Source organism: Amphibalanus amphitrite, unplaced genomic scaffold (genome assembly GCF_019059575.1).
Source record: "Amphibalanus amphitrite isolate SeventyFive unplaced genomic scaffold, NRLGWU_Aamphi_draft 001101F_arrow, whole genome shotgun sequence".
Taxonomy (NCBI): domain Eukaryota; kingdom Metazoa; phylum Arthropoda; class Thecostraca; order Balanomorpha; family Balanidae; genus Amphibalanus; species Amphibalanus amphitrite.
Genome location: NW_024882595.1, coordinates 128,024 through 155,697, shown reverse-complemented (window position 1 = coordinate 155,697; position 27,674 = coordinate 128,024). Strand labels below are relative to the sequence as shown.

Genomic DNA, 27,674 nt, shown 5'->3' with positions numbered 1-27,674 from the left:
GTGACGAGAGGAAGCCGATGATACCCAATTTTAAGGTCCTAGGTCATTGGTTGACCTTCCAGGTCAGATCAATGACCCAAAGTCGGGAAAATCGGGACCTATTAGAAAGTCGTAAAGTGTGGCTGCTAAGGGGTTTTTCGGGGTGCTGATCACGAATATCGTGTTAGTTTTGATCACAGATAATGTCTTTAAGCATTTAGACCAGGTCGGGTCAGGTCAGGTCAGGTCAACCAGTAGGGGTCGTGACGGGTATTCGTAGTACGTGACAACCGCCTCTGACAGCTTCGTAACATGTTACGAAGGACCCAAAACTACTTCGTAAATGTTCAAATGGTTGCTAAATTCGAATTCAGCTCCAAAAACTAGCCTAGAAACATGTAAAACTCGAAAAAAGTGAACCGAGGTTACCCGAGGTCACCAGAGGTCAATGACCTGACCTGACATTCAGGTGACCTTGACACCCACCCTAATGCATGGGAGCAACATCAAATCACATGTTTGAACGTTTGAAACCACGAAAAGCTTGCAAACGCGCGGCTAATGCGAGCCGACATACGCGGAATCGCGATTCCGGCCAAACATGGTCTCGGAAAAGAGGTCACAGGTCAGAGGTCATTTGGGTCAGGGTCATGAAATTTTCAGGGTAGGTGTAAAATTGATCAATGCGAGGGTACTGAAAGTTTCGTCGCGATCGGCCGCTTTTTACGCGAGTTATTCGCGAAAAACCATGGGGGGTCCATCCGACCCCCCCCCTACACGTGCGAGGGTTAACATTAGTTTTGAGTAGAGATAGCCAACTTGGGGTCCCTGGCTTCCATTTACCGGTTTGGGCACTCACAACATCGAGAATCGCTTTAATTCGGATATATATATATATATATATATATATATATATATATATATATATATATATATATATATATATATATATATATATATATATATATAATTTCAAACTTGCAGATTTCGGATTCTACGGGGCTAATGCATTTGAATGCCTCCTTAGAATTTGTGACGTCAGCGCAGATCTAACGATTTTTTCACCTTATACTAAAGCCATCGGTAAAACGTGGTGGCATATACTGCTTTGCACGCAACGTCTGCCGCGCTTTTAGCATGCCAAATTATTGCTTCCAAATGAACTTACAGTGGAGGTCCCAAAAAGTAAACAAAAGTAAAAGTCCAATATCTTGAAAACCAGTGAATATTTATCGGTGAAATTTGGGAAATATAGCTTTTTGATCTTTCTGAATCACGGGCCATCACTTTTATGCCAGTTCGTTAACTTTTAGGAATTATTTTCTTATCGATATTTGACGACCTTTCAAACGCCGATTACGGTTTATTGTTTATCAATATTCAGAATTCAGAATTCAGAATTCAGATTTATTCAAAAGAAGTCCACTCACCATGGCTTTTCACTCTTTCACGTCAGTTACAAGTACAAAAAGTACAAATATGTGGGTTAGCAGCCGAGAGCTACACGGGGAATGTTCAAACATCCCTCTCAGCAGGACACGGAAGTCCACTGCGGGGCACATGTTGTTTTGTGGCGATCTCGTAGCAAATTCACATGAGCATTTTTGAAGTGAGTTGGGTACTACTCCTTAGTCTTCATCAATGCGGTTACAAGATAGCATGAAATGATCATGCCTACGTTAATGCAGAAATGGTTTGGAAGCACGTTAGATTTGATAGCCTCCAACCGTTCGGTACTGAACAAAAATGATGCATGAAAACGAGCCCCACAAATATGACGTGTCACGAAACAGGTCAAGGGGTACTTTTGGGGCGCTATATAGAGTGCACCGACACCTGTTTAAGACCATCCTCGGGGGTGATACCTCCAGCCCCGGGCCAGTCGCCCCGGGTGGCCGGGAGTCGGGACTCGGGACGAGTTCCGTGTCGGAAGGCCGGCTCGGGCCACGCTGAGCCAGCTGAAGCGGCCGCCGGCCTCGTTCAAGGGCAGCGGCGGCGGCGGCAGCGGCGGCGCGTCCTCTGCCAGCGCAGCAGCTCACCGGCCCAGCGGCGGCCAGTGACGTCACCCGCGCCGCGGAACTGGAATTACCCGGGGAGCCGAGCCGGGCCGCCGTCCGGAGAGGGACGGTAGGCAGTCGCCGCCAGTCGAGGTCTGAGGGGCGGGGAGGCAGCTGGCGCGAGCTGAGAGAGCCGGGAGAGAGTGAGAGAGCGAGCAGAGTGCAGAGAGCTGCTGGGAGGAGAGCAGCACCGGATCCCGGTCAGGATGAGAGCAGGTGAGCCGCGCAGGAGTGGACTGGGGAAGGTAGCGGCGGAACACCTTCAATTAAGGATGGAGGGGGCACTGCCGACTTTTGGTCCCATTCTTTCCATGCAACACCCATAGGACTAATGTTAAAATGCAAAAATTAAAGGGGGCGCGGTGCCCCGGTGCCCTCCCCGTTCTGCCGTCTATGACTGGGGAGGGGGTGGGCTCGGGAGGTCGCTAGGGGTTTGACGGGGATGTGTTTTACATAATAACGTTTTACATGTTCGTTTTTCATGAAGAAGCTGGTTTACAGTGTTCTACTGCAGCCAAGTATCAGACCTTTTAAGGTTTGCAAAAAAATGTACCGTGTCAAAGCCTGCCTAAATTGTATGTTTGAAGCAATACAAACTATTGATAAAAAAAAACGATCTAACAATAAGTTCAATAAACGCAGCCCAGTGAGCCCAATTGAATCGTTTTCATCCGTAAGAACCATTATGTGGTAGGCATTACCGAACGATTGGACTCACTCCATTTAGCTTTCCTTACTGGTTTTGGCTCTGAAGCAACCCATCTAAGCTTAATTGCTTAGGCAATTGAGCATAGGCTTTGTGCACACAGGCACCCCCAGAGACGTAATACTAGGCGTTAGATAGGTGTCGAAGTGACGTAGCGGTCAGACATAACTTACATCGCTTATAGAGGACCCACAGATAAAGGTTTGTGTTTGGCTGGAAGTAAAAAGCACGACGTTGAAGATTAAATGAAACTGTTATCGACCTTGCATTTTAGGCTAACGGTGCTGTATGGATAAGCCAAGGAAACAACGCCCTCATCAATAAATAAGCCTGGAGTGCCCTACATTCGGAAAAAATGGCTCCTTTATTAAGCCATCCCATGGTTCCAACATGGACGCTTAAGTGATGAAATGTGTCAAAGGCCCAAGCAAGCATACGGATAGTCCGTACGTGCAAAGCACTTCAGTCACAGAAATGATAAAAAGGAACTGCATCGATTCAAAAATCCAGACGATGCAATGGTTTTCCGTGCGAGAAGTAAGCTATGGATGCACGTTAACCATGTTGCACTTAGCCTAAGACATAGAGTAGCTCAAATAGCTCAGAAAGGAGCTAGGGATGAAGGATAAAGACAAACTATGCATAACTTAGCTTAGTTATCACTTAGCGATACCAGTTAGAGTATCACTTAGCGATACCGGGGTCCCCTAGCGTTCCATTGAACACGGGCGATGCATCAGGCCAGCTTACCAGGTATATAGGGCGGGTCAGGCTCCCCTCGGTTAGGTCATGCATATAAGGCGCCTTTAGGTATTTGAAAACTGTGTCACCGCTTGGCCCCTTCTGAACCCTGACTATGAAGAATGTAATTTCTGAAGGGAATGTTATATTGTATTTTAAAAAGCTTTCATGCATTTCGTTGTGATATTAATTTGGAATGTATATCGCTTTGAATGTATGTGTACATGTTTCAATCAATGTAACGTTGACAAGGACATAACCCATTGATAAACAGAGTTAAACAAAGTGAACGGATAAATAGTGGCACATGTCAAATAAGTCAGGTTTACACTACTCACGAAGATGTGTTGCCTAAGCTCCCATAATGGAAAAGTAAATAAGTAACGCTAGAAATAAGTACCTATTTTTCACAATGATTTATGTCTAAGGCATGTCACGGTCGATTCGGCGAAGGCTTTGTTATGAAGTGGCGGCTGACCTTGAATAAGAGAAGATAAGAAATTAGACAGCCCCCAGCTTAGATTGGATTATAGCCTTGCGGCTCAAGGAACCGGCTGTTGGCTCGACTGCAGTGTAATGTGAGGGCTGTGCTGTGCACAGCTGGCCTGAGCTGTGCATTAAGCACTCGGCGAGTTATCTGCAGTAAAAAGGCTCCACGGTAGCCGGGACAAACCGAGTTGGAACTTCTCCATGCCAATGTAAATTTGTTGTAAATCCTTTTATGTCTGCTCCCGTTGGAACGTTTGAAAACAGATGCTGTCGTTTGATGGCTTCATGAGCGGAAAAAAATTGGGTGCGGGAAATTTGGCTACCATGCATAGTTATTTTTGGGTTCAATAATATCCTGACCTGATAATTCAGAAGGCTACGAGGGCTTCAGAGGGCTCGTATTACTGATTTAATATCTTATGAATGAATAACACGCTATATTGCGTGTCATTTCGACCATCGTACTGGCGAAAATATAACTTCTCGTAAAAACGATCGCACTAGAGATATAGGTAACGGACAGTGACTGATGTTACGTTTCGAGAAACCCATGCCATAATTTATATGCATAGAAATTACGCCTTGGATATTCCGATATGCACGTCTACTGAAAAAGGACATCAGATAAAGACAATATGATGCATCGGGAACTATTGTGAATGTTTCTACTGTACTTTCAGGCAAAATGGCTTACAGATTGAATTTCAAGTCTCATTGAATAGCGAATGAAAGCATGGCAATGCTTAGCTCTGTGTGATGCTGTGCTCTCGCCCGATTTCCCCTTGCTCGTTAACGCAAATTACAAAGTCGTTTAGAATTAACTGTCAAAGTTCCTTGTTGATAAGTGGCCCTTTGCATACGCCGGCGCCATTAACTTCAAACGTTTTACCCGGTGTGTCGGACGCGACTGGAGACCGGCGGTGGGCCGATCTGGGAATTCCGAGGGCACCGCGGTCTCCGCGGCATATCCAAACAGACCTTAAGCACTCAGTGGACTCGGCGGCCGCACCCAGATAATAGTCGGCGGCATCGAGCGAGCTGACAGATTCTCCGCAAGGCTTTTTCCATATTATGCTGATTGTGTGTAACCGGGTGCGACCACCGAAGTACCGTTCGGCCGTCGAACCATTCAAAGTGCACGGTCGGACCTTCCGTATGTACCATGCAAGACTTACGGGCAGGTGGCCATGGCCTGATTGTCGGCTATTGAGATGGTGCTGCTGAGTTCCGCTGTCATCCGCTATGTCTGATGATAATGTGATTGGAACTCAGGTCCGGGAGCTGGAATAACGTTCTTTGGCTCTGTTCATTCGTGACATATGTGGCAATTCTTTATACGGACTGTGCAATGTATAAACAGTGGGTGGTATAAAGAGAAAACGTCAGTATTCATGCACCATTACATAGGCCTCGTAGATGTTCTGGTTATTCACTTGTGTGGTTATCGACTCATCTGTGACCATCTGTGTTGCGGCAAAACAGTACCCTGCACCGTCTCCCCATTTTCTCCATAGTCTCCCCACTCTCTCCTGGTCTTCGAGTGACGCTCGATATCCTATGTTGACAGGTGCGTTATTGGCTGTAGCTGCGGCTGCCGGCCTTCTGTCCATGGCAGCGACAGCGGCGTCAAGACCTCGCCGGCAGCTGGCCGCCCAGCCGCGACCCCCTCCGCCGTCGACGAGGGCTCCGCCCTTCTCCATCACACAGTCGATCCTACGCTTCACGTCGGCACTCGGTGACCGGATCGGCGGCGGCAACGTGGTCATCTCGCCCTTCTCAATCGTCAGCGTGCTGAACCTGCTGCTGCTGGGAGCCGCTGACAACACGTACGAGCAGCTGCGACAGGTGCTGCAGTACCCGTTCGAGGTGGATGACCTGCTGATTCACCAGCAGAGCGGCATTCAGCTTCAGTCGCTGCGCCGAGAGACCCGCGGTGTCAACGTCCAAATCGCCAACCGGATCTTCACCGACTCGGCGTTCGCGATTGACAGGGAGTTCGCGCGACAGGCGCGTGACTTCTACCAGGCAGGAGTGGAGCAGCTCCAGTTTGGTAAGCACCCAGCGGCGGCGGCACGACGGATCAATCTGTGGGTACGTGACCACACCAACGGACAGATCGAAAAGATCTTCGACAGCCCACCGCCGCGGAACACACGCATGATCGGCGCGAACGTGGTGTACTTCAACAGCTCGTGGCAGACGCCGTTCGACCCCGCCGACACCAAGCCGCTGACGTTCACGCTGGAGCGCGGCAGCCAGGTGTGCGTGCCGATGATGTTCGCCGAGCTGACGGTGCCGTTCGTCAGCTACTCGCGCGAGGGTTTTGCGGCCGTGGCGCTGCCGTACGCCGGTGCCGAGTACGCCATGGTGGTGCTGGTGCCTGACGAGGCCGGAGAGCAGCCCCTGCGGAAGCTGGAGCAGCAGCTGGCCGGCGGCCGGCTGCAGCGCGTCTTTGACGACATGCGGCCAGCCAACCTCTCCGTGTGGCTGCCGCGGTTCAAGATGCAGTTTTCGCTGGCGCTGCGGGACATCCTGCAGGAGATGGGTGCCACGGACCTGTTCCAGGAGTCGCGCGCCTCGCTCGGTCGGCTCTCCTCGGACCGGCAGCTGTTCCTGAGCGAGGTGCTGCACCAGGCCGTCATCGACGTGCACGAGGCCGGTACGGAGGCGTCGGCGGTGACCACCACGCTGGTCAACCGCGACCGGCTGGCCACCACCTTCCGCGCCAACCGACCCTTCCTCTTCGTCATCCGCGACAACAAGACGGGCGTGCCGCTCTTCTACGGACGCATGCTGTCGCCGGAGGAGGGTGTGCCTCGACCGGGTCGCGGACAGACCTGCAACGGAAGGAACCGTCGCAGGCCGGGGGCCACCAGGTTCTGAACGGCTTGACCCCAGAGACAGATATGGAACGAGAACTGGCCGGTGGCAGCCGGGCGGGGCTACTACCCTCTGCGGGTGATGACATCGCATAGTGCGGCGCACATCCCCGCGGGACGACGACGACCCACTGCCCCGATAGAAGACTGTCTGGCCCAAGGTGACAATCTTTTGGTGACGTCCGCCGGCTGGCACAGACTAGACAGACACATTGTCGGTGTTTCGTGCCGCATAATGTGCCGCGAGGGAGTTGTTTTTAGCTCGTGCCCTCCCGTCAATTTAAAACTTTTATATCTGTTTCCCCACTTAAATGGCAATCCAATCGGGCCGTTAAACTTCGATGGGTGTAGTAAAGAAGACAGGAATTAGCGCAAAATGTGAGAAGGAGCAAGACATCACGAAATGGATAGCGAAAATGAAGCGTTTAGACACACAGGATGTTAGAGAGCCAGAGTCATTCTTCTCTGCTGAAACCTGCCGACGTGTGCTGCGACCTAAACGCTCGTGATAACACTAATGATGCCCTGGCATGGCGCTGTGTGCCGGTGTCTTACCCGTGTTGAATGGCAGCCCGTACCACGTGGTGCAGACATATTGCGCGGAAGTGCCGTTTTATATCGCTATTCGGGTGGAATGGATGCATCGTGTTTCGGAGTGGCTATATTCCATGTTACATCTGTCAGGTGAGTACAATGTTTTTCATAGAGCAATACATGTCTGCCCTGAACAGGTGGTGTGTTTGGAGAGGTGTAAGACGATGGAGGTGTGGTGTCTACTCTGATCGGGATGTCACGTGACCGACAGACGCAGCCAGCGCGGCGGCTGGAATCGGTATGACTTACAAACACTGATTGTGTGGTACATCTTTGTAAGAATGCATATCCCACTGACAAAAACAACATCCTCGGCCGTAACTTCCACAGCTTAGACGAATCGATCAAGGCTCATTTAATGAATTTTAATTAAATCATAAATGTTAGTTACACGAGACTGACCTTTATGACTACTGACAACGTTTAAATGTGACATGGTCCGTTCAGCCGCTTACCGGATTTGGATCTCATCCGGTGCACGCAGTCAAAGTTAATTGGCTCAAGAGTCCGATTAATTATCTTTCCACGCGAGAAATATTTACCCTCTTGGGACAATTTAATCCTGATTCATCTGATTTATCGTGGATGTAAGACATCCATATAATCCAGACCCTTTTAATCCCTCTGTCTGGACAGAGACCATGGTACTAATCAAGACGCACGATTCCTTCAAAAAAAAAAAAATGTCGGTAACATGCAGCCGCTCGCATCCACTACCTATTAAGAGGAACGGAGCGTGGGAAAGTGCAAGCGTCCATCGAAACACTTGATACTCATCGTTCATATTTTATTCATCTTGTCCAAGCCATTACGTTGTCTCCATGGCAGCCGGAATGCTCTGACTTCTTAAAGCAAATCTGCTTGAGCTACGAACTCAGTGCATCATGCCAACATTTATCATCGCCATCCTAAAATGGAGCCTACATTCACAATCCTAAATCCCTAAATCGGCGGAAGCACATTTCGTCTTGAGCCGGATGCCGGTCGGCCCGGCTTAACAAGACGAGTGAGGAGCGGGCATTCGATCCCAGTGAGCCGGTCCTCCTGCTGTCGAGCCGATTGAAAAACTCGACCGTGCGTGGGCGAAACTGTGAGGTGTAAGCTGGCGGAAACCGACCGCGGTACGTCCATGAACGGATAATATCTGAGCTGATTCACATCTTACGCCCACGCCGTCTGACGGTGTTTATAAGGAAATGTATTTGTGTTATTGGAAAATGAGTGCGCGAAGTACTTATGCATCGCTTTCATGGAATTCCCGTTTTGCTATTTGCCTCTAGAAGCGGCAGTTTACGGAAATTTCGGAATAAGTAAACCGAGCTCTTCCGCAAAAGTAAGCATGTGAGGTTGATGCTGGGTCATGGACGTTAACATTCTTAATGATGGCAAAGGCTTTCGAGCAATATTGAAACAAAAATGGATGGATAGTGCCGGTGCATTTATCATTATCAACGCCTTTCGGCAGGGGATTAGCACGATTTTCATGAAGATAGGTCGAAGCTGATACGGAGCGCTGCCCAGGGGACGGTCGCGTGACCTGCAGATGGACTGACCTCGAGTGATCGACCTGGTTAGACATTGACCGGGCTGCCGGCGGCCCGGCCCTGCCCCCGATATACCGCCGTCGGCCGGGGCTGACGGACGATGCGGGCCCATTCCCGGCGGCTGTGCGGGCGAGCCGCGGAGCATATAGGGGTCGGAGGAGGGGCGGACGCTTCAGTGTGTCATCATGAGGACGCCGGAGCTGCTCGTGTCGCTGCTGGCTGCCGTCTCGGCACGGAGGGAACAGGGCGGTGTGCCGCTCAGTCACGACGTGCAGCGGAGACACAGCGGCGGCTTCGTGCCGATCCCGGGCTACCCCGGGCACCACCACGGCAATGGGTGAGTGATGCGTGCTTATTTAATGCATATCTACATCATATAAGGCCAAAGGTTCTCTCGAATTTCATGACGCACCGCAGGCTTCAGCTTCACGTTTCATTTAAAACGTGCTTGCGTCAAATGCCCTAATATATTTCATTGTATTGGTAGGTTATTATGTTCATACAAAGACGGTAGATGGAGTAGCGAAGCTTAATGAGGCCTATTCGCACAATGTTTCACAGACATTGCGACAAATGCATGTCGTTCATGCTTATTGATAACTAAGAAATTTGTTCTGAATAATATGTTGCATCTATGGAAATTACACGCTGAAGGCGACAGAATGTCACATTATCGAAAGGAATGAATCCGGATTCATAACCCTCGTGGTTGTATCACGTGCATGCATGTCCACCAAAAAGCCACAACGTTTCGACATATGTAACCACATGTCAACCGTACCTGGCCGTGAAATGTATAGCGACTGATACGGAGAAATGTTTACCATCGTCCTTCCGCGTGAGCCAGTTCCGTGATGTAACACTCCGTGACAGTCACGACTCACGCCCGCCCCGATCGGTGAATCAATCTCACGCTCCAACTAATCCGAATCTATTCTCCGAGCAATACAGGATGTCTTTGGCCATGTGCGACGAACATGACAAGGCAAACGTTCTCGACCTTCTCGTTTTACGTCGCTTCCAATGTCACATCGCGATACCCAATGTCGGATTCGGACGATGCCGGTGGTATTTGGAATTTGCTATGTGGTTGACGTGGCTTGTTATCGGTGTACGAACATGTAGTTTCACGCGAAAAAGGGAAACCGGGCACCTCACCAGTAGTCGATCTGATAAGCTCGCATGGTCACACAGTCACGAAACTCAGCAGTATGATTTATGAGGTTACCATAAGAAGCCTGAAACGGCGCGCTAAAACGCTCTGCCATCTATTGGTTTCGCTGTTATCTACTTCCTACAGTAAGAATGTTTCATATGCAATGAGTGTGATCAGAATGGGCCTGCTATACGCTAGCGGCTAGCGTTGTAACAGTGTATGTACTGCGGCACAGATGCTCTCGAGTGGTGTATTGCGGCACAGTATGCTCTCGAGTGGTGTAATGCGGCACAGCATGTGCGTGTAGTGAAAGCTATGATTTATGTGATCCATTTGGGCGGCGGAAGGCGATACGATAAAGATGCGATAGTGATAACGAAAGATAAATGTGGGGCCAAAAAGGTGCTGTTGGAGCCCGAAGCTGTGGAAAAGAGGGCACACCCTAAATTCAAGTTTATCGATTTATATATGCAACATTCTTGGATTTAAATTCCTCTTATTTCTTGCCGCATAGCTCAGAACGAATTTAAAAATATATATTTTATTGATGTGAGGAAACGGTGAAAGTGAGTGAATTTTGGAGGTTGGGGTCGTATATGAATTCCCTTGAATCCGCCAGTGTGTTTGCAATGCGTTGGTGGACTGCGTGTTGTAGCTTTAAAAATGCAAGTTTTACTTCGGGAAATGCTCCTTAGCCTAATGTTTGGTCATAGCCTTAAAATATCGTTACTGTTCCTATAGTTAGAGAATCCGTCTTTCAAGGATAACCTGTTTCTAAAAAGGGAAATACCGGTTCAATCTAACGAAAAAAGCCTTCGGACGGTATTTCGCATTAGTGCAGATATCTATCATTCCGCATCCCAATGTCCCTTCGTTCTATCAGTTATATAAATGTCATGCAATCATACCGTCGTTCTCGTTGGTTCCATCATCATGCATTTAACTACGACATCTCGATCATCATTTTAACTCTTGGTTTAGGCTCATTACGCTAGTTTATCATATTTTTACCCACTACTTCATCGAAATTATCATTTCATCAAGCTCATCTTATTATCCCATCATCCCATCACCCGACCGTCCCGCCGTCCGGCCGTCCTAACTCCTAGCCGCCTAGCTGGACCCGGAAGAGGTCGTCGGTCGGCAGCGGCCGGTCGAGGTCAGCGGTGTGACAGCCCAGTACCGTCTGACACACGGCACGGCAACGTCCGTGACTTTGTCCAACGTCCAACGTCCACTTGCCACCGTCTGTCACATGCTGAGCGTTGTCCTCGGTCTATACTTTCAACTAACTATCCACCGTCCATCGACCAAAGTCAACGGTCCTCCGTCTACCGTTCACCGTCTACCCGTCAGCTAAGAACTGTCCGAAAGCTGCTAAGTGTTACCGTCTGCTGAGTGTTGTCGTGAGCCGTCTGCTGAACACTATTGCCGTCTGCTCAACAGCCGCCGTCTGCTAAACGCCATTGCCTTCTACTGAACTCATCTGCCGTCTGATGAATGCTTTCTACCGCGTCTTCTAAACGCTAATGTCTGCTGAATACTACTATCGCTTGCTGAACGCTGCTGCCGTCTGCTGAACGCTATACTGCCGGCTGCCAAACACAGCTGGCCTTGGGTCTGACAGTTGGATGCCTACCCATCCAGCTGGTGGGATGGCGGGTCGGCAGACGCTGCAGTTATCTCCCGCCGATAGACACGACTTCAGACGGTATACCCCGCCGGCCGCCGCTGAACGGGCCCGAGTCGCTGGCAAACCGGCAGTCTCCGCGGGGGGACTGGAAAAGGCCGGTCCACCAGCCAGCGGCGGTCGAGGCCAGCGCAGATGACGGGCCTGCCTCGGCGCAATCCGATTAGAGCAGAGGCAGTAGCAAAGACTGACAGAAGAAAAGGCTTATATTTTGAGGATGACATTCGTTCGCATGGTGTTTCGATGACAGTTCAGAGTTGCATGCGACCTTTCAGTTAATAAAAAAACCGGTTGGAAAAACGGCAAACATTAATTCACCAGATGAATCTACAAGTTTCGAACTTCTGAAATATTATGTAACATAGGAGTGGCTTTACCAATGTGTTAGGTTAGTTTGGCCAGTCGTAGCCACTTCACGACACAGTCGTTGCCGGCTTTTTGATTATGATCGGCCAATGGGGCTTTGCGCAATAAGCAGTACCAGGTTCTGCCGCCAGATGTCTCACGAGTCGATTCAGACATGGCGCGCGGCGCGAGGGCCGCTTGCTGCGTTATTATTGCGGTGGAGATACGCGGATCTCCGAAAGTTTTTACAATTATTTACTGGTTTCCTTTAAAAAACGGTCGTCATTGTGGATTAAGACTACAAGATATGGTATATGATGCCGATGGACTGAAGAAATGGTCCGAGCTCACAAAGAAAGCGTGGGCTGATGTGTTTCTCCTATTGATACTGGCCTGCACTGTGAGCTACTGAAATGTTGGCCTGAGGAAAATTTCGACAACTTGCTTAAAAGCTTTAAAAGAGCCATCACTTATTTGTATGCCCTTTGAAGTTCCTCTGGCTCGTGAGGTAGAGTTAGAACGTTTAAACGGAGTATTCAACTTACTGCACTGAAAAAAGGAGGGACAAAATGACCGAGTAGGGTAAGGTGCCTAATTAGCGACCCTTTCCGATTTGCGACCTACCTCCCTACAGGAAAACTGGCATGAGAAAACGGGGTAAAAACATCGTCAAAAGGTCAGCCATACTTTGGTTATCAAATTTAATTATTTTCCGGTCGTCGATGTTTCTGGTGGCCGGTGGGACGTTTCAGGTGAGTTTAAATAAAAATGACGAGTTTCTTATCCAAAACGTGTGTGTTTGGGCCCTCTCTGATGAAAAGCGATGCACATTAGGATGATGCACCTTTTTTTATTCTGAATCGACATTCCTTTTTTAATTGATTGCCGCTTTCCCATAGTGAATCGCTCAACTGTGCACAGCATGGCGTTAAAAAATGTGTCGCCATCACTCGAACTGGCCAATTTTGCATAAACCGTGGCTACGAGGGTGAAGCGAAGCGAGCGGAGCTCGCTTGTATTTCCTATTTGCGCCCGACATGGTGGCAAATAGCTCAAGAAGGGAAAGAAAGGGGAAAAGAGAGAAATGAAAATGAGGTGTTCCTGAAGCTTGCAATGTGTGGCGGGGGATGCCAAATGTCGTCACTGACTGCAGGGGTGCCGAATTCAGCGCGGACCTCGAATATCATACAAGATAGCCCGCAAAATTTGGGTTTCCGCCTTCTTTTCGCCTTCGGTGCATCACGCGATCAGTTTTTACTTACGTAAATGTGTTGGATAAACGTTCCTGTTCGAATGATTGAGTGCTTTGCGTATAGGTTACCTTTTTTTAGATCATATTTCATCTTTTCAGGCGTCGCATTTTTTTGCCATTTTTAATATGGGGAAACCCATAGACTTATTAGCGACCCTCCCCGGTCGCTAATCGGGAAGAGTTCCCTATTAGCGTTTTTTTTTTTGCAATGGTTTGCCGAAATGCTCACTACAAATAAGTTAGTGAATATTGGGGCAGAAAATGACTATATTTTAATAGAAAAATGAACGACCTCTCCGAAAATCAAGCCAGTAACACAGTGGCACCCACAGAGCGTGAGCAATGACGGTTCAAATTAAGGGGGTCGCTAATTAGGCATCTTACCCTACCCGTGCCGTCGATGAGCTTAAATGATCCGTCGAATGATTCTTTTTGACACGGAAAAGTTTCTTTTTTTTAATAATTTTTGACACAATGAAAGGCACAACTTTGCTTTTGCCAGCGACGTGTTACGCTCTACCGACTCTCTAGATCAATGGGATCGTGAGTTATTGACGAACAACTCTTGTGACCAAAGTGACGTTAAAAATTACGTACCTAACGAAAGGTCGACAATGCAAAAGTGAAGTATATGACCTTGCAAAGAGTGCATGAAATCACAATGCCATGTGATTGAAATAGTTTTAGATTATTCCCGGTACCAGACTAATAACAGTATCCATATTTTCCCATTAGCTTACCTATGAAGTAAGCTAATGGGGTCACGTGAGGTCATGTGCCCGACCTGACCTCATGCGACCTCTAGAAAACATTTGGCATGTGCAAATGTGAGACATCCGGAAAATAGTACGTCCTATAGGTTTCATTATTCTCCCTGTGAAAATTCCTCTGGAACTGAGGCGGTGCGAAGTTGCGACATCTGAGGACCATGCAGAGATTCACTTATGACGTCATAGTTCAGTCAACTGACCTAGCCTCGAAATGCGGTCGTTGTCACAAGATCCGCCTTGAATGAAAGGTCAGGGATGTCAAGTTTCAGTTCTCTATCGCCTGTTGTTTCCATCTATCGCAGGAAAACCTATGGGGAGGGAGCCGCACCCGCCCCTCTCGGCCGGAGAGGCACAAAATAAGCGTCTCAAAGCCTGAAAGCAAGGAAAATACCCCAAAACTTATCCAAAGCGCTATGATCTTAGCTCCGTCCGCCTGTAAATCACGCAAAACGCATCCAATGCGTCGGCCGCCATAGCCACTACCGAGGCCGGCGTGTCCGGTTCGCTCGTGCTGCCACCTGTCGGCCGGGCTACATTGAGATATCCCCATTATTCAAAATTTATGAATTTACTACGATGACGCACTATATTCCCGCCTGACCCACCTCTCTTGTGTACCCGCAGGTACCCGGGAGGACAGGGCCTCGGCTAAGGAATTTTGACTACTGGGGCAAATCGTCAAAGTGTGGTTGGCGCCCTGCTGGGGGGGGGGGGGCATTTGCGGTTTTTCCTGCGGTTTTTCGTGGATATCTCCGAAACGGCGGCGCTCCAGCATCCATCAATTCTACACGTGTTGTAAAAATTTCAGACCAAGGTCATTCAAGATCAGGTCACCAGGTCACTTCAAGTGACCTCACCTCATAAAATGTTGCCGTAGCTACACCGAGTGACCGATCGCTTTGAAACTTTCAGCGATTGATAAGGGCAACAGCATGCACAAAATTTATATCTCGGAATTTTCATATCGGTGACCTAAGGTCAGCTCAATTTTGCGACCTCTATTAGAAGTCAATGGGAGAGAATTCAAATCCACCTCTTTTGGACGAAAGTTATTCTAAACACTATAAAACACTGTACGTGACTTTGACACACTGAACATGAAAATAGCACCCGTGACCCTTGTTTACGCCCCTGAGGTCATCTCAGTTCACGAATGGTATCTAACAGTTTTTCGCGAATAACTTTTGAAAGAGGCATGCTAGAGCGATGAAAATGCCTTAGTTGTGTTTGGCTCTAAGATGCAGATCGACTGATATGTAACATGACAATTTCCGGTCAGATCATGACCTTGACCTTAGGTCGAATTTTCAAGTTGACCTTCAATGTCAAATTGCAGTTAATTTGATGCGTCTTGACGAGAGGAATACGATGTCGGTAAAAGAAAGCTCGTGCAAGGCATGAGTCAAAAGTTTTGGCAGAAAAACTGTTCCCGAAAAAATCGTCTATTTTGGTAGTTTTTGCCCCTTGCAGGCAAAACCGTTGACGTTAGGTCAAATCTAAGAGAAATAAACAGAAAGCATGCTAATATGGCAATCAAATGCGCTTTTCCGCGGTGCTATAGCTCTAATTGGTTCCCGAGTTATGCGTCTGCATCTTGTTTACTGTTGATATTCGACCTGAAAATCGGCGTAATTTGGCCTTCACTATGACCTGACCTTTGACCCATGACCAAAAAAGTGGCCGAAGTAATTTCGTCATTATTCTTGACGCTCTTTCGAACGAAGATGGATTATGGGGTGCAAAAAGATATGTTTGCCAATGCACGCCTATGTTTTTGGATGGATATTGAGGGTGCAGCTGCACACCGTGCACTCCCTCTTCCACCGCCTCTGATTTCTTGCCACAAACGTCTTCAACCGCTCCCGAATGATAGAATGTACGTTAATATTGATATATTCTCATTTTGTGGAGGTTGGGCAAAGGCTGACCACTACTGGGGCATTCCTCGACTCTACTGGGGCATTTGCCCCAGTAGTTAACATGTTAGCCGAGGCCCTGCGGGAGGAGGTAGCCAGGTACCGGTGTACCCGGGGCCCGTGTACCCCAACCCGCCGCCGTACCCGGGTCACCACGGCGGTCCGTACCCGCCGCCCGTACCGCACACATCGGTACACATCGAGCCGGAGAAGATCGTCCTCAACTGCGTGGTACAGGGGTACGCCTCCACGGTGAGTCGAGTGGGCTTCACGGACCTATCATGAAGTTAATTCCCGTGATCACTATTGACCAGCACGGGAGAATGCGGGATACTGCTCGAAGGAAATCGGTGCAATGTGGAAAGTACCATGAAACACCCCGCCTAGTGCCTAATGTTCCTAAGACGTTCCTTGTCTTATTTCCTTTTCTTCGTTCCACCGTCATCGAGCAATTAATGCCTCCTTTTATCGGCACGTGGCAGTTTAAGATAACAGGGTGATTGTTTTGTTCTGAAATCTGGTTATTTCTTACTATCTACCCAGCGCCTTTTTAGAAAACCAAACGAAACATTCAGACTGATTCGAGTAAACGTTTGAGCATTCGCATAGTAAAGTACATAACCAGTGGGTGGGAGTGACAACCATTTCACGCATTAAAAATGCATTGCCATTTAAGTTTTAACGGAACTACATAAATAAAGGGCACGTAAACGCCGTACATTCATAACTCGTAGATGTCCGGAATCACACACCAATATCACAATTAACAAATACATTTTTGTTCGGCACCAACCGGTGGACTAGCAAAATTAATTCGCGTCGGGGAGGAGGCAGCCTTGGGATATCAAAGAACCGTCCAGCGAGCCGCGAACGCCAGCAGTGCGAGTTGTGCGACTCAGGTGTACGGATGTGTTCCCCGCGGCCTGCATAACTAGCATTGCATTCTCCACGCTTCCCTCTCACTGCTCTCAGCGTGACACCGACCCGTATCAACAATTCCCAACCTACCCCATGGTTCGGCACACTGCTGTTTTCCTTCACCCCCAGTCGCACCCCATCGGCCGGTGGTGATGTCGTTCTCAGAAAGGATACCTATTGGATAGCTCACGACCCACAGGTGGGGACTCGATGGGTAGCTCTGTACTCAGCAAACTTTTATCACTCAGCAGCTAACAATTCAGGCCACATGGCCCACAGCCCGCATTCCTCTGTCCACACCACACAGTCCACAAACCAAAGTCTACACCACCTATCGCGTCTCTCCACCCAACACCGGCCCCGTCCCTACCGTGCCGGCGCGGTGGCTGGGCAGCCTCTCCGGTGACGACTGGGGAAAACCGGCGGATGCCCGCCCAAGGCTACACACCCAATGTCACAATTACCTGGCAGCCGGCAATTTGGCACCCTATTTGGAGTTCCTGAGCGGCGAATATGCCGCATCACGTCACGTCGGAAGGTCACCTTCACGCGAACAGTCGCGCCAGGTATTTGTGGCCGTACCCCCGGGCTCACACGGTGCGTAGAAGGAGAGAAACTACACGACCGAGTGCTCTCGCGTGCTCGGACTGTGTTTTCCTCCAGGGCATTGCGATACGTATTATGCAAGCCGTCTTTACATAACGCGACACTTCATGCGAAATTTATGGCGGGTTTTACCCCAGTGAAGGATGATATCCCACAGAAGTGTGAGAACTCTCCCGTCTCCAGTCTCCAGTCTCGAGCCTTCAAAGATCTGCCGATGAACGGACCAGACTCGGCGCCCCGAGCTGCTTTGAGCCCCCGCCTCACCCTCTCCCCCATTCTCAGTACGTGACCCCGTTCCGTACCCTATCGGGGAGGGGGGGGGGAGAGAGAGGCACTAGACCGGGACACCTCACCCACGACGCGACTGTTGACGGCACACACACGATTGTTATCGTGCATGCTTTGTTTCCGCACTGGGTACATACGGTCGCTACGTGGCGCTTTCAAACAATAGCTCAGTAGGAGAAACACGCTGAATAAGGCTCACGACGACAGGCATTTCAATTATACGTAGCGTTCAACCGTTTCGTAGCTACAGTCGCAACGTTGCAGAAGAAAAAAGGCAGATTCAACGCGACGGAACAAGGTCAGAAACTTATCATTTCGGAGTGCCAGCAAGATGAATCTTCAGTAGCTCGTACATGAGTTTCATTCATCTCACTGTGGATAGTTCGTCTTTTCCCGACAGGCTAATAAAAAGGTCTTCCTTCGACCTCCATCGTCATAACCGTGACCCATCAACGTCAAGTCCATACAGTTCTCTGATAAGTGCTCCTTCCCCCGCTGAATTTATTAGTGGGTTTATCTGCAGAACCCGTCTCAGTCTTAGCCTCAGCCTCTGTCTCACTCACCCGTCCAGTGCACTAACCACCCTCATTCCTTCCCCCTTCTCCGGCAGCCGATTCAGTGGCTGAAGCCGGACGGGCCCGGCCTGGTGGCGGAGGGCGGCGCCCCCGACCCCACTGACCGCCCCCTCCCTCCCCTCTCCTCCGGCAGCCGATCCAGTGGCTGAAGCCGGACGGGCCCGGCCTGGTGGCGGAGGGCGGCGCCGTCCTCTGGGACCGACGGCATATCCTCGTCGAGAGCGACGTGTTCGGCGGCGGCCGACGCTCGCGACTCGTGCTCTCCTACCCTCAGCCGCGACACCTTGGTGTCTACCAGTGCCAGGCCGGCAGCGCCGCCAGCAGGGCCTTCCGCGTCGGCGGGGACGAGTTCGGCAGCGGAGGTTTCCAGCCGGTGTTTCACGCTCGCAGCGGCGGCTCCGGTCAGATCCTGGCAGCGAGGGAGCCCGGCTCCGACCCGGAGCTGGAGCCGGAAGAGAGAGGGAAGAGCGAGCCGCTCACCGAGGCAGAGGAGCGGGAGAAACAGGAGATCATCGAGACCATCAAGCGTGAGATAGAGGATGTGGAGAACGCCGTGCGCAGCGCCCGGAGCCTCTGAGCGGCTGCTGCACAGGCCGGCGGTGGTGAGGTCATGGACCTCTACCACCGTGACACTGCAAATATCGGGTATAAAGGCGTGCGCTTGGTAGCTGTCGCATTCGGTACCAGGGCATTTGTGTGTGTTTAGTGTCATGGGATGCAACATTTGTCAAATGCCTTGAAAGTGAATGCAGTATAACATATGTAAGGTGACAGATTACCATGGATAGTCCGTCTCTGGCTGCCCATTGCCCATCTCTTTACGTTGATCCGGACACTTTCCGGTGTCGGTCGGGAAAAGTGGTGATGTCAGGTAATCTCTCCTTCTCCCGGTAGAAGGGCATCGGTGTCGGGTATGATCTCACAGCCCGCTGGTCGGCCAGGTGATATCGATCGTGTGGTCAGAGCCTGATGGGGTGAGGTGAAGGTCAGCACTTAGTGAAACGGGTCCGATGGGACTGGGAATTGATTACTCGTTACTGAGAGCGCACGCAACGCAAGCAATTGCACATTGCCATATGCATATTGCATATTGGCACATTTGTCATATTTATTCATTGCTTTTGTTCCAATAAAAAAGCAAGCCAGTCGCCTTATCATAGTTTTTCCCAATGTTGGGCAACTAATTAAAAAACAGTTCCAGTGGCGTATTCCGCTTTCGTCTCACAAGGAATGGACACAATCATAGACCTCTGTATACAGAGGTCTATGACACAATAAAATTGTTTGATATGTTTATTGTGTCTAAAACAACCGGCAAAGCCGAGTTGCTTCATAGCTGTTATATAACAATTAACGGCGCTAACCGCTATCAAATAACAATAACCATTGTTTGGATCTGCTGCATCGTGTGCCATATTGCGCAGCATACGATGGAATAACCGCTGCAGTAAATATTTTGGTCACGACTCAACCTTGACACACTGACTGTATCCAAAATGGCGTCGGAATTCTGCAGGCCAATCTCAATAGCTAATAGTTAAATCACATTATTGTACATAATTGACTGGACAAGGCGACTCGTCTTGTGAAGCCGGTGTCGCATGCTGAGCTGATCTGTCCTATCACTACCCACTACACCCAAATATACAATTCAGCACATTGTATCACATAAGCTCTCGGCTGTCTCGCTAGCCCAACATTGCCGCCGTAAAGCAGACTGCCCGGCAACCACCCAGGCCGCCCACATATGCCTTACCATTGCCCCTTGTCACGACAGTGAGACCCCTACGATGACAGTCGGCACCGGCCGCAGCGACGGAGCGGGGAGGGACCGGGGGGGGGGGGGTATATGTTCCTCCGATGTGGGATACGGGCGGTTGGACCGACCCACTCTCCCTATCACTCGGAGCTGTGTCCCCTCCCTTCTCCAGTCAGCACCCCACTCCTCCCCATCACTCCCCGCCAAGCAATCCCGGACCTACAGCTTAGCCCTGTAGCCATGCAGCGTCTCCACCAGATTCCTCAGTTTGAATGCCAGCCCCGTATCGCCCATGTACCGCATTTTCTGCTGGCGGTACGCCTGTTCGGGACTGAGCTCCCCGGCGAACAGACGGGTCAGGTCGGCGTCACTCAGCTCGAGGGTCAGGCCGGCGCGGCGCTGACTGTTAGCGTACACCCCCGGCTCGTCCGACTTGAGGTCGACCGTCCAGCGGGCGGCGTTATGGCCCGGTGGCGGCGAGACGCGGAACTCGATAATGCCACCGATCTGACGACAAAAGGGGGAAGGGTGAGGTCATGGGGAAGGGTGGGAATACGGGGTGAAATACACAAAAAAAAAAAAACGGAGACGAAAAGTACATTAACGCACACACTCCCGCTCAGGTAAAGCTGAGAGCGACGCTAGCCAGCCTGACTACCTTCATTTTAAGTCATGTATGGAGCTTACCTTGTCAACAATGGCCTTCCCCTCCTGTTCAATCAGCTTCTGCAGCTTCTCGAAGTAGGGCGTTGACTTCAGACCAGCGCCATCCTTGTGAGCGGTCACTACACCGGAACTTTTCACACTGTGAACAAACAAATGACACGATGAAACATGAGCCCCGTACGACGGAGTCAATGGTAGACTTACAACAACCTCGCTGGGTACGATTTTTTTGCCGTCATTTCCACAAAAATCCTTAAAAAACTCAAAACAGGTCTCGCCAACAACGCTGCTATAAAACTAAGTATAAAGCTACATGAGTATCTGGGTCTATGCTATTAATAATACGAACTACTAACGCCACACAGTCAAAAGCTGACAACCACTCCCCTCCGGCGGTACTTACGGCTGTTCGGTCTCCATTTTGTAAAGAGCCACCACGGCCGCGCCGCCCAGACCGATGTTGTGCTGGAGACCGACCCGGGCGCCCGCCACTTGGCGCTTTTCCGCCTCACCACGCACCTGACACAGGAAAGGAGAGGGTCAGAGACAGGTCAGGTCAAGGTAGAATTCGTATCAGAGATAAGGTCTGAACTCTGAGACCCAGGTCATCGCTGAGGTCACGTCAAAAGAAGGCCAGATGTGAGATTACAAGTCGGCAAGAGGGTCGAGCAAAAGGCCAGATGTCAGAAACCATGTGTAAGGTTCAAACAGAAATAGATCTAATGTCAGGCCTGAGGTCAGTCAAACAAGGGCTGGGTTTGACCGGGTAATAATTCTCACAGATTGGCAGTAAAACTGATAGCTTGACAATCACTGACACGAATCTACGTTCAGGCCACACGACACAAGATCGACAGCATGCGATGCTTGACATGAAATGACAGGTCACGCCAGGTCATTTCCAGAGGCTTTCCTGACCCAGGGTTGAAGGTCATGTGAGATGTTAGAGATTATTGCAACTGGTTTATGGCTGTCTTGTGAACGCATGAGCCGCACGCAACACGCAAGATTGCAGGGAAAATCTGACAGGTCAGACCACCAGCTAATCATGGCTAATCGCATTCATATACATGTTTTGTCAGCTTTCTTTTGAGCTGACAACGTTTCTCAACACCGCGACCTGCCTGCGGCTGCCTTTGTAACTCTCTTTCAACAAATACGATCACCGAAACACGTAGGGAATAGCTACGTTGCAAACAGAGCAAACAATGTGTTACAGTCGCAAACGTATGTGTTTATCGAAAGGCAGATACTGGTCGTTCCACCGTCGCTGAATTCGCGTTTTTATTTACCCCGTCGGCCGAGTTACGTGACTTGAGGTGAGCGACACCACGGTGCCCAAAACACACACCCTGGTGACCTGAATACGCCGTGCGTAAAATCCGCTGACGTCACCCACACAGTTCCACAGCGCCGTACGTGCCCGGCGCGCCTGCTGGCCCCCCGCCGGCCCCTCACCTGCCAGCAGAGCTCGGCACACTGGGCCAGTCCGGTGGCGCCCAGCGGGTGGCCCTTGGAGATGAGCCCACCGCTGGGGTTCACCACGTACTTGCCGCCGTACGTGTTGTCACCGTCGTCAATCATACGACCGGCGTGGCCCTCCGGACACAGGCCTGCAGGGAGAGAAATCATATTGACCTCACTTACGATAGAAGCAAGACATTATCTGTTTACGGAAAATATGAGGATGAAAAGGCGACAACATTAAATAAAAAGCTACAAGAAACCCTCCCGTCAGTAAATCTAAGTTAACTGAAAATGGAAATGAACGTTAAATGAAAATGAACCCCTAGCCATATGAAATGAAACCTAATTATGTGCAGACTACAAGTAGCACTTAATAACAGCCAGCAGCTAAAACCCTCCACAAAATCAACAATAACAACACCCAGATCCTACGCTCTGTTCTGCCATAGCTCATCCTGAGAGCCATACTCTTCCTTACCGAGCGCCTCGTAGGTGATGAGCTCGTTTGCCGAGAAGCAGTCGTGTAGCTCGACCACCTGCACGTCGGCCGGGGTCAGGCCGGCCTGGTCAAACAGACGCTGTGCCGCCAGACGGGTCATGTCGTACCCCACCTGTGGTGAAGGGAGGGGAGCGGTGTCACACATAAACGGTCATTAGATAGTAGATACCTACTAAAACTAGGGAGTAACTGATCAGTGCAGTAAGACAAACGTGAATACGTGTAAATAGAGAGAGCACGAAGAAAAAACGAGACATGATCAAACGCCGCATCATATCATATCTTTCATTGCACATTTGTTATGAATAAATATGGATCTTTGAACTACGACTACGACGAAGAACTACAAGTTCTTGAGTCGAAGCATTTCAGCTAGCGCTACAAACAAGTATCAAACAATCGGTGTACAGCGATTCTCACCATTTTCATGCAGCTCTTCTCGGAGAGTGAGCTCGGCGGGTCGGTGGTCATCTGCACGCCCAGCACGCGGACGGCACGGGCACGCGCCACCGCGCCGGCGCACCGCTCCAAGAAGTGGCGGGAGACGAGGATGGCCGCGGCACCGCCGTCAGAGGTCGGACAGCACTGCAGCTTGGTGAGCGGCGCGTGCACGGTGGGTGCTGACAAAATCTGCTCCAGACTGTACTCGTCGCGGAACTGAGAGTACGGATTGTCCACCGAGTGTTTGTGGTTCTTCCAGGCGATTTTGGCAAAGTGCTGTTCGGTGGTGCCGTATTTGGCCATGTGCTCTCGGCCGGCGTTGCCGAACATCTGGGCGGTGATGGGGCCGGCCTCCATGTCGGTGACTTCGCACATCATCTCCACGTGACGGTCCATCGGGTTGGTCCGGTCCGAAAACTGAAACAGAAACGGCGTTCGGGATTATCACAATACCACTCTGAGGACAAAATTAAAGACGCCAGGCACGCACAGTTTGCACACTGAGGTGAAATTAAAACTAATAAAAGGACAATCGTACCGGCTGTTGCGAGCCTGAAGAGTAAATCATTCAACACTGGACAAAATGGCATTACAGAATGGAATACCCCTACTTGGTGAGGCCACAACCGACAACAGTTTCCACAAACCTTCTAAGTTATACACTTCAATGAAATTACTCTCTAATCAGCATAATCTAATTTCAAATGAACACATGTGACTGCAAACCTACCTGCGAGCTGAGTGAGCCCCGCTGCATCTTCTCGAAGCCGAGCGCCAGCGCGCAGTGCGTCTGACCGCCGCGGATCGCCTGGAAGGCCAGGTAGAGCGCGCTGGAGCCGGTGGCGCAGTTGTTGTTGACGTTGATGATGGGGATGCCGGTCATACCGACCGGGTACAGGGCGCGCTGGCCGCACGTCGAGTCGCCTGTGGCGGAATTATATCGGTTACAGTCAAACACTAAGCATTTAAGCACACTACATAATAAAACATAACGATCTACGGTAAGCAGCTTACATCATTTGATTCTTGGTTCAAACCTATCGATGTCAAAAACAGAAACAGTAGAAAATCGAGGGACAGGCATTTTAAAAAAAGCAGATGTTTGTAGTGACACAATGAACTGCACTTATAGGCGTTCATGCTACACCCCATGGTATATTACCAAAGCAAACCCTTTATCCGTTGTGCTGTTATCTACACGCACCGTAGACGTAGCCGACGTAGGCCTGTTCGACGGCGGTGTACTCGACTCCGGCGTCAGTGAGCGCCTTCGTCACCGCCTCAGCGGCCATCTCCGGGTAGTCGAAATCGGCCCGCCGGCCCGGCTTCTCAAACTGTCGGGACATACGGACAGTCAGTGTCCTGGGAGAACATCGCGTGATGGAGAGACAGGCTGGTTGGAAATCGGGGTCAGAGATGGCTTATACTGACGGAAAATCAATAAGAGAAAGTTGACAATACATGCGATGATATTATGTCCTCAAATGTCAACTTAGCTCATGGGATGAGTTCGTCTTCGTTAGTTTATTATTAAAACTGTGACCATGACTGCATGATCTACAGAGGAAGCATGAGGTCAGATGTAAGTCCCAGCTCACGAATCAACACTAAACAGAAGTTAATCCAGTCTCACGACTTCATATTTTTCGTGTTGACGAGATGTGCCTGTCGTGCCAGAAGTCTGCTAGACTAGCGTCGACTTAACAATCAGCTGTCGTACACGAGATCAGATAACAGAGCTCAACTTCACCGACTAAGCGTCAATCAATATTTTTTTACGACTCGGTCTGAATCGTCTCCTCACCTTGGTCATTCCAACACCCAAGACGAACACATCGTTGCTGGCCTTGGTCTTGTCGGACATGGCGGCGGCAGAGGTGGTGGGACGGCGAGACGACGTCCGACTCTGTGGGACAGCCGCGGTCCCGTCAGTTCCACCACGGCGGTACCCACCAAACATATCCTGACCGGCACACCTCACACGTCACAGACACAGAGTGTCTCACTCCGCGACGGGTGACCGACTGTCCGACAGACAGGCACGCGGACAGACTGGGTAGGGTACAGGCTACAGACAGGCCCCCCGATCAGCGGCTGATCGTCTATCGGACGTGTCACCAAACACCGAGTCCCGGACAGCCCGCAGATTGCGGCTCAGATAACGCAGCAGCCGCGGCTGACAACCGAAATACGAGACCGAGGGTCGTATTGCTCGGAACACTTGGCGCCTGCCGCGGGTAATTGTGTTTAAAATAGCACGGCTCTGTCAATCTGTGAGTTATGACCATTCCTCGAAATAGATCACCTTCTTAAAAGTTGACGTAACTAGTAGAGGCAAGAGTTGAACTTCTCGAACCGGACCCGAACCCGTTTAATTATAATTTCGGAAGGTTTGGTAAGCGAGCCGGTCAGACCCGGCCCTAGCTGGGATTGGGACTTGGATTTCGCATAAAAGACGTGCTTCGGGGTTATTTGACGAGTAGGTGTAAAACAATTGCGTGCGAGCTACGAATGCCCGAATTTATTCGCCGAAACCAAACAAGTTATTCAATAAGAGTCGGATTTCTTACCTATCGACATTTACTAGACTGAAGTAAGAACACTGAATTGTAAAATCGAACCCATGACTCACCTTAAACCTGAGGTCATCTTAGGTCATTAATGGTCATTAGCAGTTTTTTTGCGATAGCTTCTGATTAGGGCATGCTAGAGCGATGAAAGCACATTGGATGAGTTCAACTCAATAAAACGAATCAAAGATACGCAACATGACCTTTTAAGGTACTTAGGTCATGACCTTATCTCTACGTCATTTTCCAAGCTGACATTAACAGTCAATGTAGGAATAGATAATTCATTCGCGTCACAAGAGAAATATGCTGCCGGTACAACCAATTATAATCAATGCCATACGGCATACAAGTTGTGTGTGGAATTATATTGTGAAAATGCATAACAGATTGCAGAAGCAAATTTTCCAGAAAAAACTTCATTCTGACCGTTTATACACACTAGAGACAACTACTTAGTTCGGGCTTTAGGCCAAACCATAACTTTGAATTTTGTCTTTCCCATGCCGCTTATGGTGTGTCACTTCAAGGCCTATGAACAGAGTTGGGGAGGATGAAAAGTAGTCCTGCCTCTCAATGTCTGCTGTGTTATGATCGCACCTGTACACAAGGGAACAAATCCCCAGTGCTGAACTGATTCATGTCCAAGACGCTGGCTCCAGGAAAAATGAAACTGGTCAGATGCACCAATGCCATCATTTATCATTTTGCTGTATCTAGCTGGGGAAGTGAGTATCCACCCCTTCCTACTGTTCAAAGCCCAGGTCTTTACCGTCATTCTGATTAGGTACCATCACGGTGACTATAAATAGGTACCATGAGCATTTATTAGGTTTTCCTAAAAAAAAATGGAATGCCTCAGTTTGAAGCCTGAAAGAATAAATGCCCTATTCACATTTATCATTTGCTAAAAAAATATGATCAGGAAGTTAACTAAAATAAAATATATCAGCAGCATATTCAGTCTACTCAGATACCTAGGTACTATATCTGTAAACTTTCACATGGCCTGCCACCTGTCATTCACCTGGTTCATCATGTCTGCTGTCTGGCAGTGTGAAGGGTATACAAACCACAAGGAAACTTGAGGATTATATAGGCAACTGGATCTGCAGAATTCTTGTGAAAAGTTTATTGAAATATACTATAAAACATAAACATTTAACAATTAAGCGGCTAACTGCATCAGCCTGCAGCCATCTTGCCAGATAAATGACAATACATTCGGCAATGCCCAGATTGATGCAGTTCAAGTTGTCATGGTCGACTTCAAAGAACTGCTCACTATACACCTTAATTTTTCCTGTTAGGAGCTTGTCTGTTTATCAAATCTTCAAAAATGTGTGAGAGAAACTTATGGGGAACAGAAATGTGCTGAAATATTGTTTTGTGCTTGTTTTAAGGTTCAGTTTAAATCAGGTAAACATAAAGCAATATCATGTTCTCTACCGACTCACAGATGCAATATTGCAATAATTATCACTAGGATGCGCTGAAGCAAATCAATTGCATTAAAATGGCATTTTCGTAGCACAATACGCGAAACTTACCTTGGACCTAAGGTCTCAGCCTAAGGACCTAAAACGCGAAAGCAATGAATCAAAATAAAGCCACAAGAAATCTCTTGCGTTACAAATGTCCTTGTTGCGCCATACATGAAACAGAAAGAAGTTTTGTTCTTTCAGGAGTTTTTGAGCTGTCAATCCAAAAGCTCCAAGCAAGCATTGCTGTTAGTTCTTCATTTTTTAGATAAAATTCATCATTCAG

General features: G+C 49.3%; 3 protein-coding genes across 6 annotated transcripts; 2 read left to right on the top strand and 1 right to left on the bottom strand.

Moving 5' to 3' along the window:
• The first annotated feature begins 1,980 nt into the window (after positions 1 to 1,980).
• LOC122370131 (serpin B3-like) lies at positions 1,981 to 7,579 on the top strand. Its single transcript, XM_043345429.1, has 2 exons — positions 1,981 to 2,252; positions 5,540 to 7,579. The coding sequence occupies exons 1-2, from the start codon at positions 2,243 to 2,245 to the stop codon at positions 6,853 to 6,855; spliced, it is 1,326 nt and encodes a 441-aa protein (XP_043201364.1). The 5' UTR covers positions 1,981 to 2,242; the 3' UTR covers positions 6,856 to 7,579.
• Positions 7,580 to 9,156: 1,577 nt separating this feature from the next.
• On the top strand, positions 9,157 to 19,797 carry LOC122370134. Its single transcript, XM_043345435.1, has 4 exons — positions 9,157 to 9,326; positions 14,827 to 14,837; positions 16,207 to 16,370; positions 18,639 to 19,797. Exons 1-4 carry the CDS (start codon positions 9,175 to 9,177, stop codon positions 19,080 to 19,082), a joined length of 771 nt encoding a protein of 256 aa, XP_043201370.1. The 5' UTR covers positions 9,157 to 9,174; the 3' UTR covers positions 19,083 to 19,797.
• On the bottom strand, positions 19,785 to 27,513 carry LOC122370133 (sterol carrier protein 2-like). 4 transcript variants are annotated; one of them, XM_043345433.1, is made up of 10 exons: positions 27,458 to 27,513; positions 25,142 to 25,243; positions 24,542 to 24,671; positions 24,068 to 24,261; positions 23,317 to 23,754; positions 22,876 to 23,008; positions 22,389 to 22,543; positions 21,334 to 21,449; positions 20,952 to 21,069; positions 19,785 to 20,771 (listed from the first exon to the last, which is right to left on the bottom strand). In XM_043345433.1, exons 2-10 carry the CDS (start codon positions 25,199 to 25,201, stop codon positions 20,484 to 20,486), a joined length of 1,632 nt encoding a protein of 543 aa, XP_043201368.1. In that variant the 5' UTR covers positions 25,202 to 25,243; positions 27,458 to 27,513; the 3' UTR covers positions 19,785 to 20,483. The 4 variants fall into 4 exon arrangements, with proteins under 4 accessions (XP_043201368.1, XP_043201366.1, XP_043201369.1 ...); XM_043345431.1 differs by lacking the exon at positions 27,458 to 27,513 and adding an exon at positions 26,935 to 26,962; XM_043345434.1 differs by lacking the exon at positions 27,458 to 27,513 and adding an exon at positions 25,970 to 26,202.
• Positions 27,514 to 27,674: the final 161 nt, after the last annotated feature.

Excerpts from the sequence above, each read along its gene's own strand:
- LOC122370133 (XM_043345432.1), bottom strand. The coding sequence starts at position 25,297 with ATGTTTGGTGGGTACCGCCGTGGTGGAACTGACGGGACCGCGGCTGTC. Across the intron at positions 24,672-25,141 it reads TGGGTGTTGGAATGACCAAG|TTTGAGAAGCCGGGCCGGCG; the intron begins GTGAGGAGACGA and ends ATGTCCCGACAG. Across the intron at positions 21,070-21,333 it reads AAAATGGAGACCGAACAGCC|TGTGAAAAGTTCCGGTGTAG; the intron begins GTAAGTACCGCC and ends GTTTGTTCACAG.
- LOC122370134 (XM_043345435.1), top strand. The coding sequence starts at position 9,175 with ATGAGGACGCCGGAGCTGCTCGTGTCGCTGCTGGCTGCCGTCTCGGCA. Across the intron at positions 16,371-18,638 it reads TACAGGGGTACGCCTCCACG|CCGATCCAGTGGCTGAAGCC; the intron begins GTGAGTCGAGTG and ends CTCCTCCGGCAG.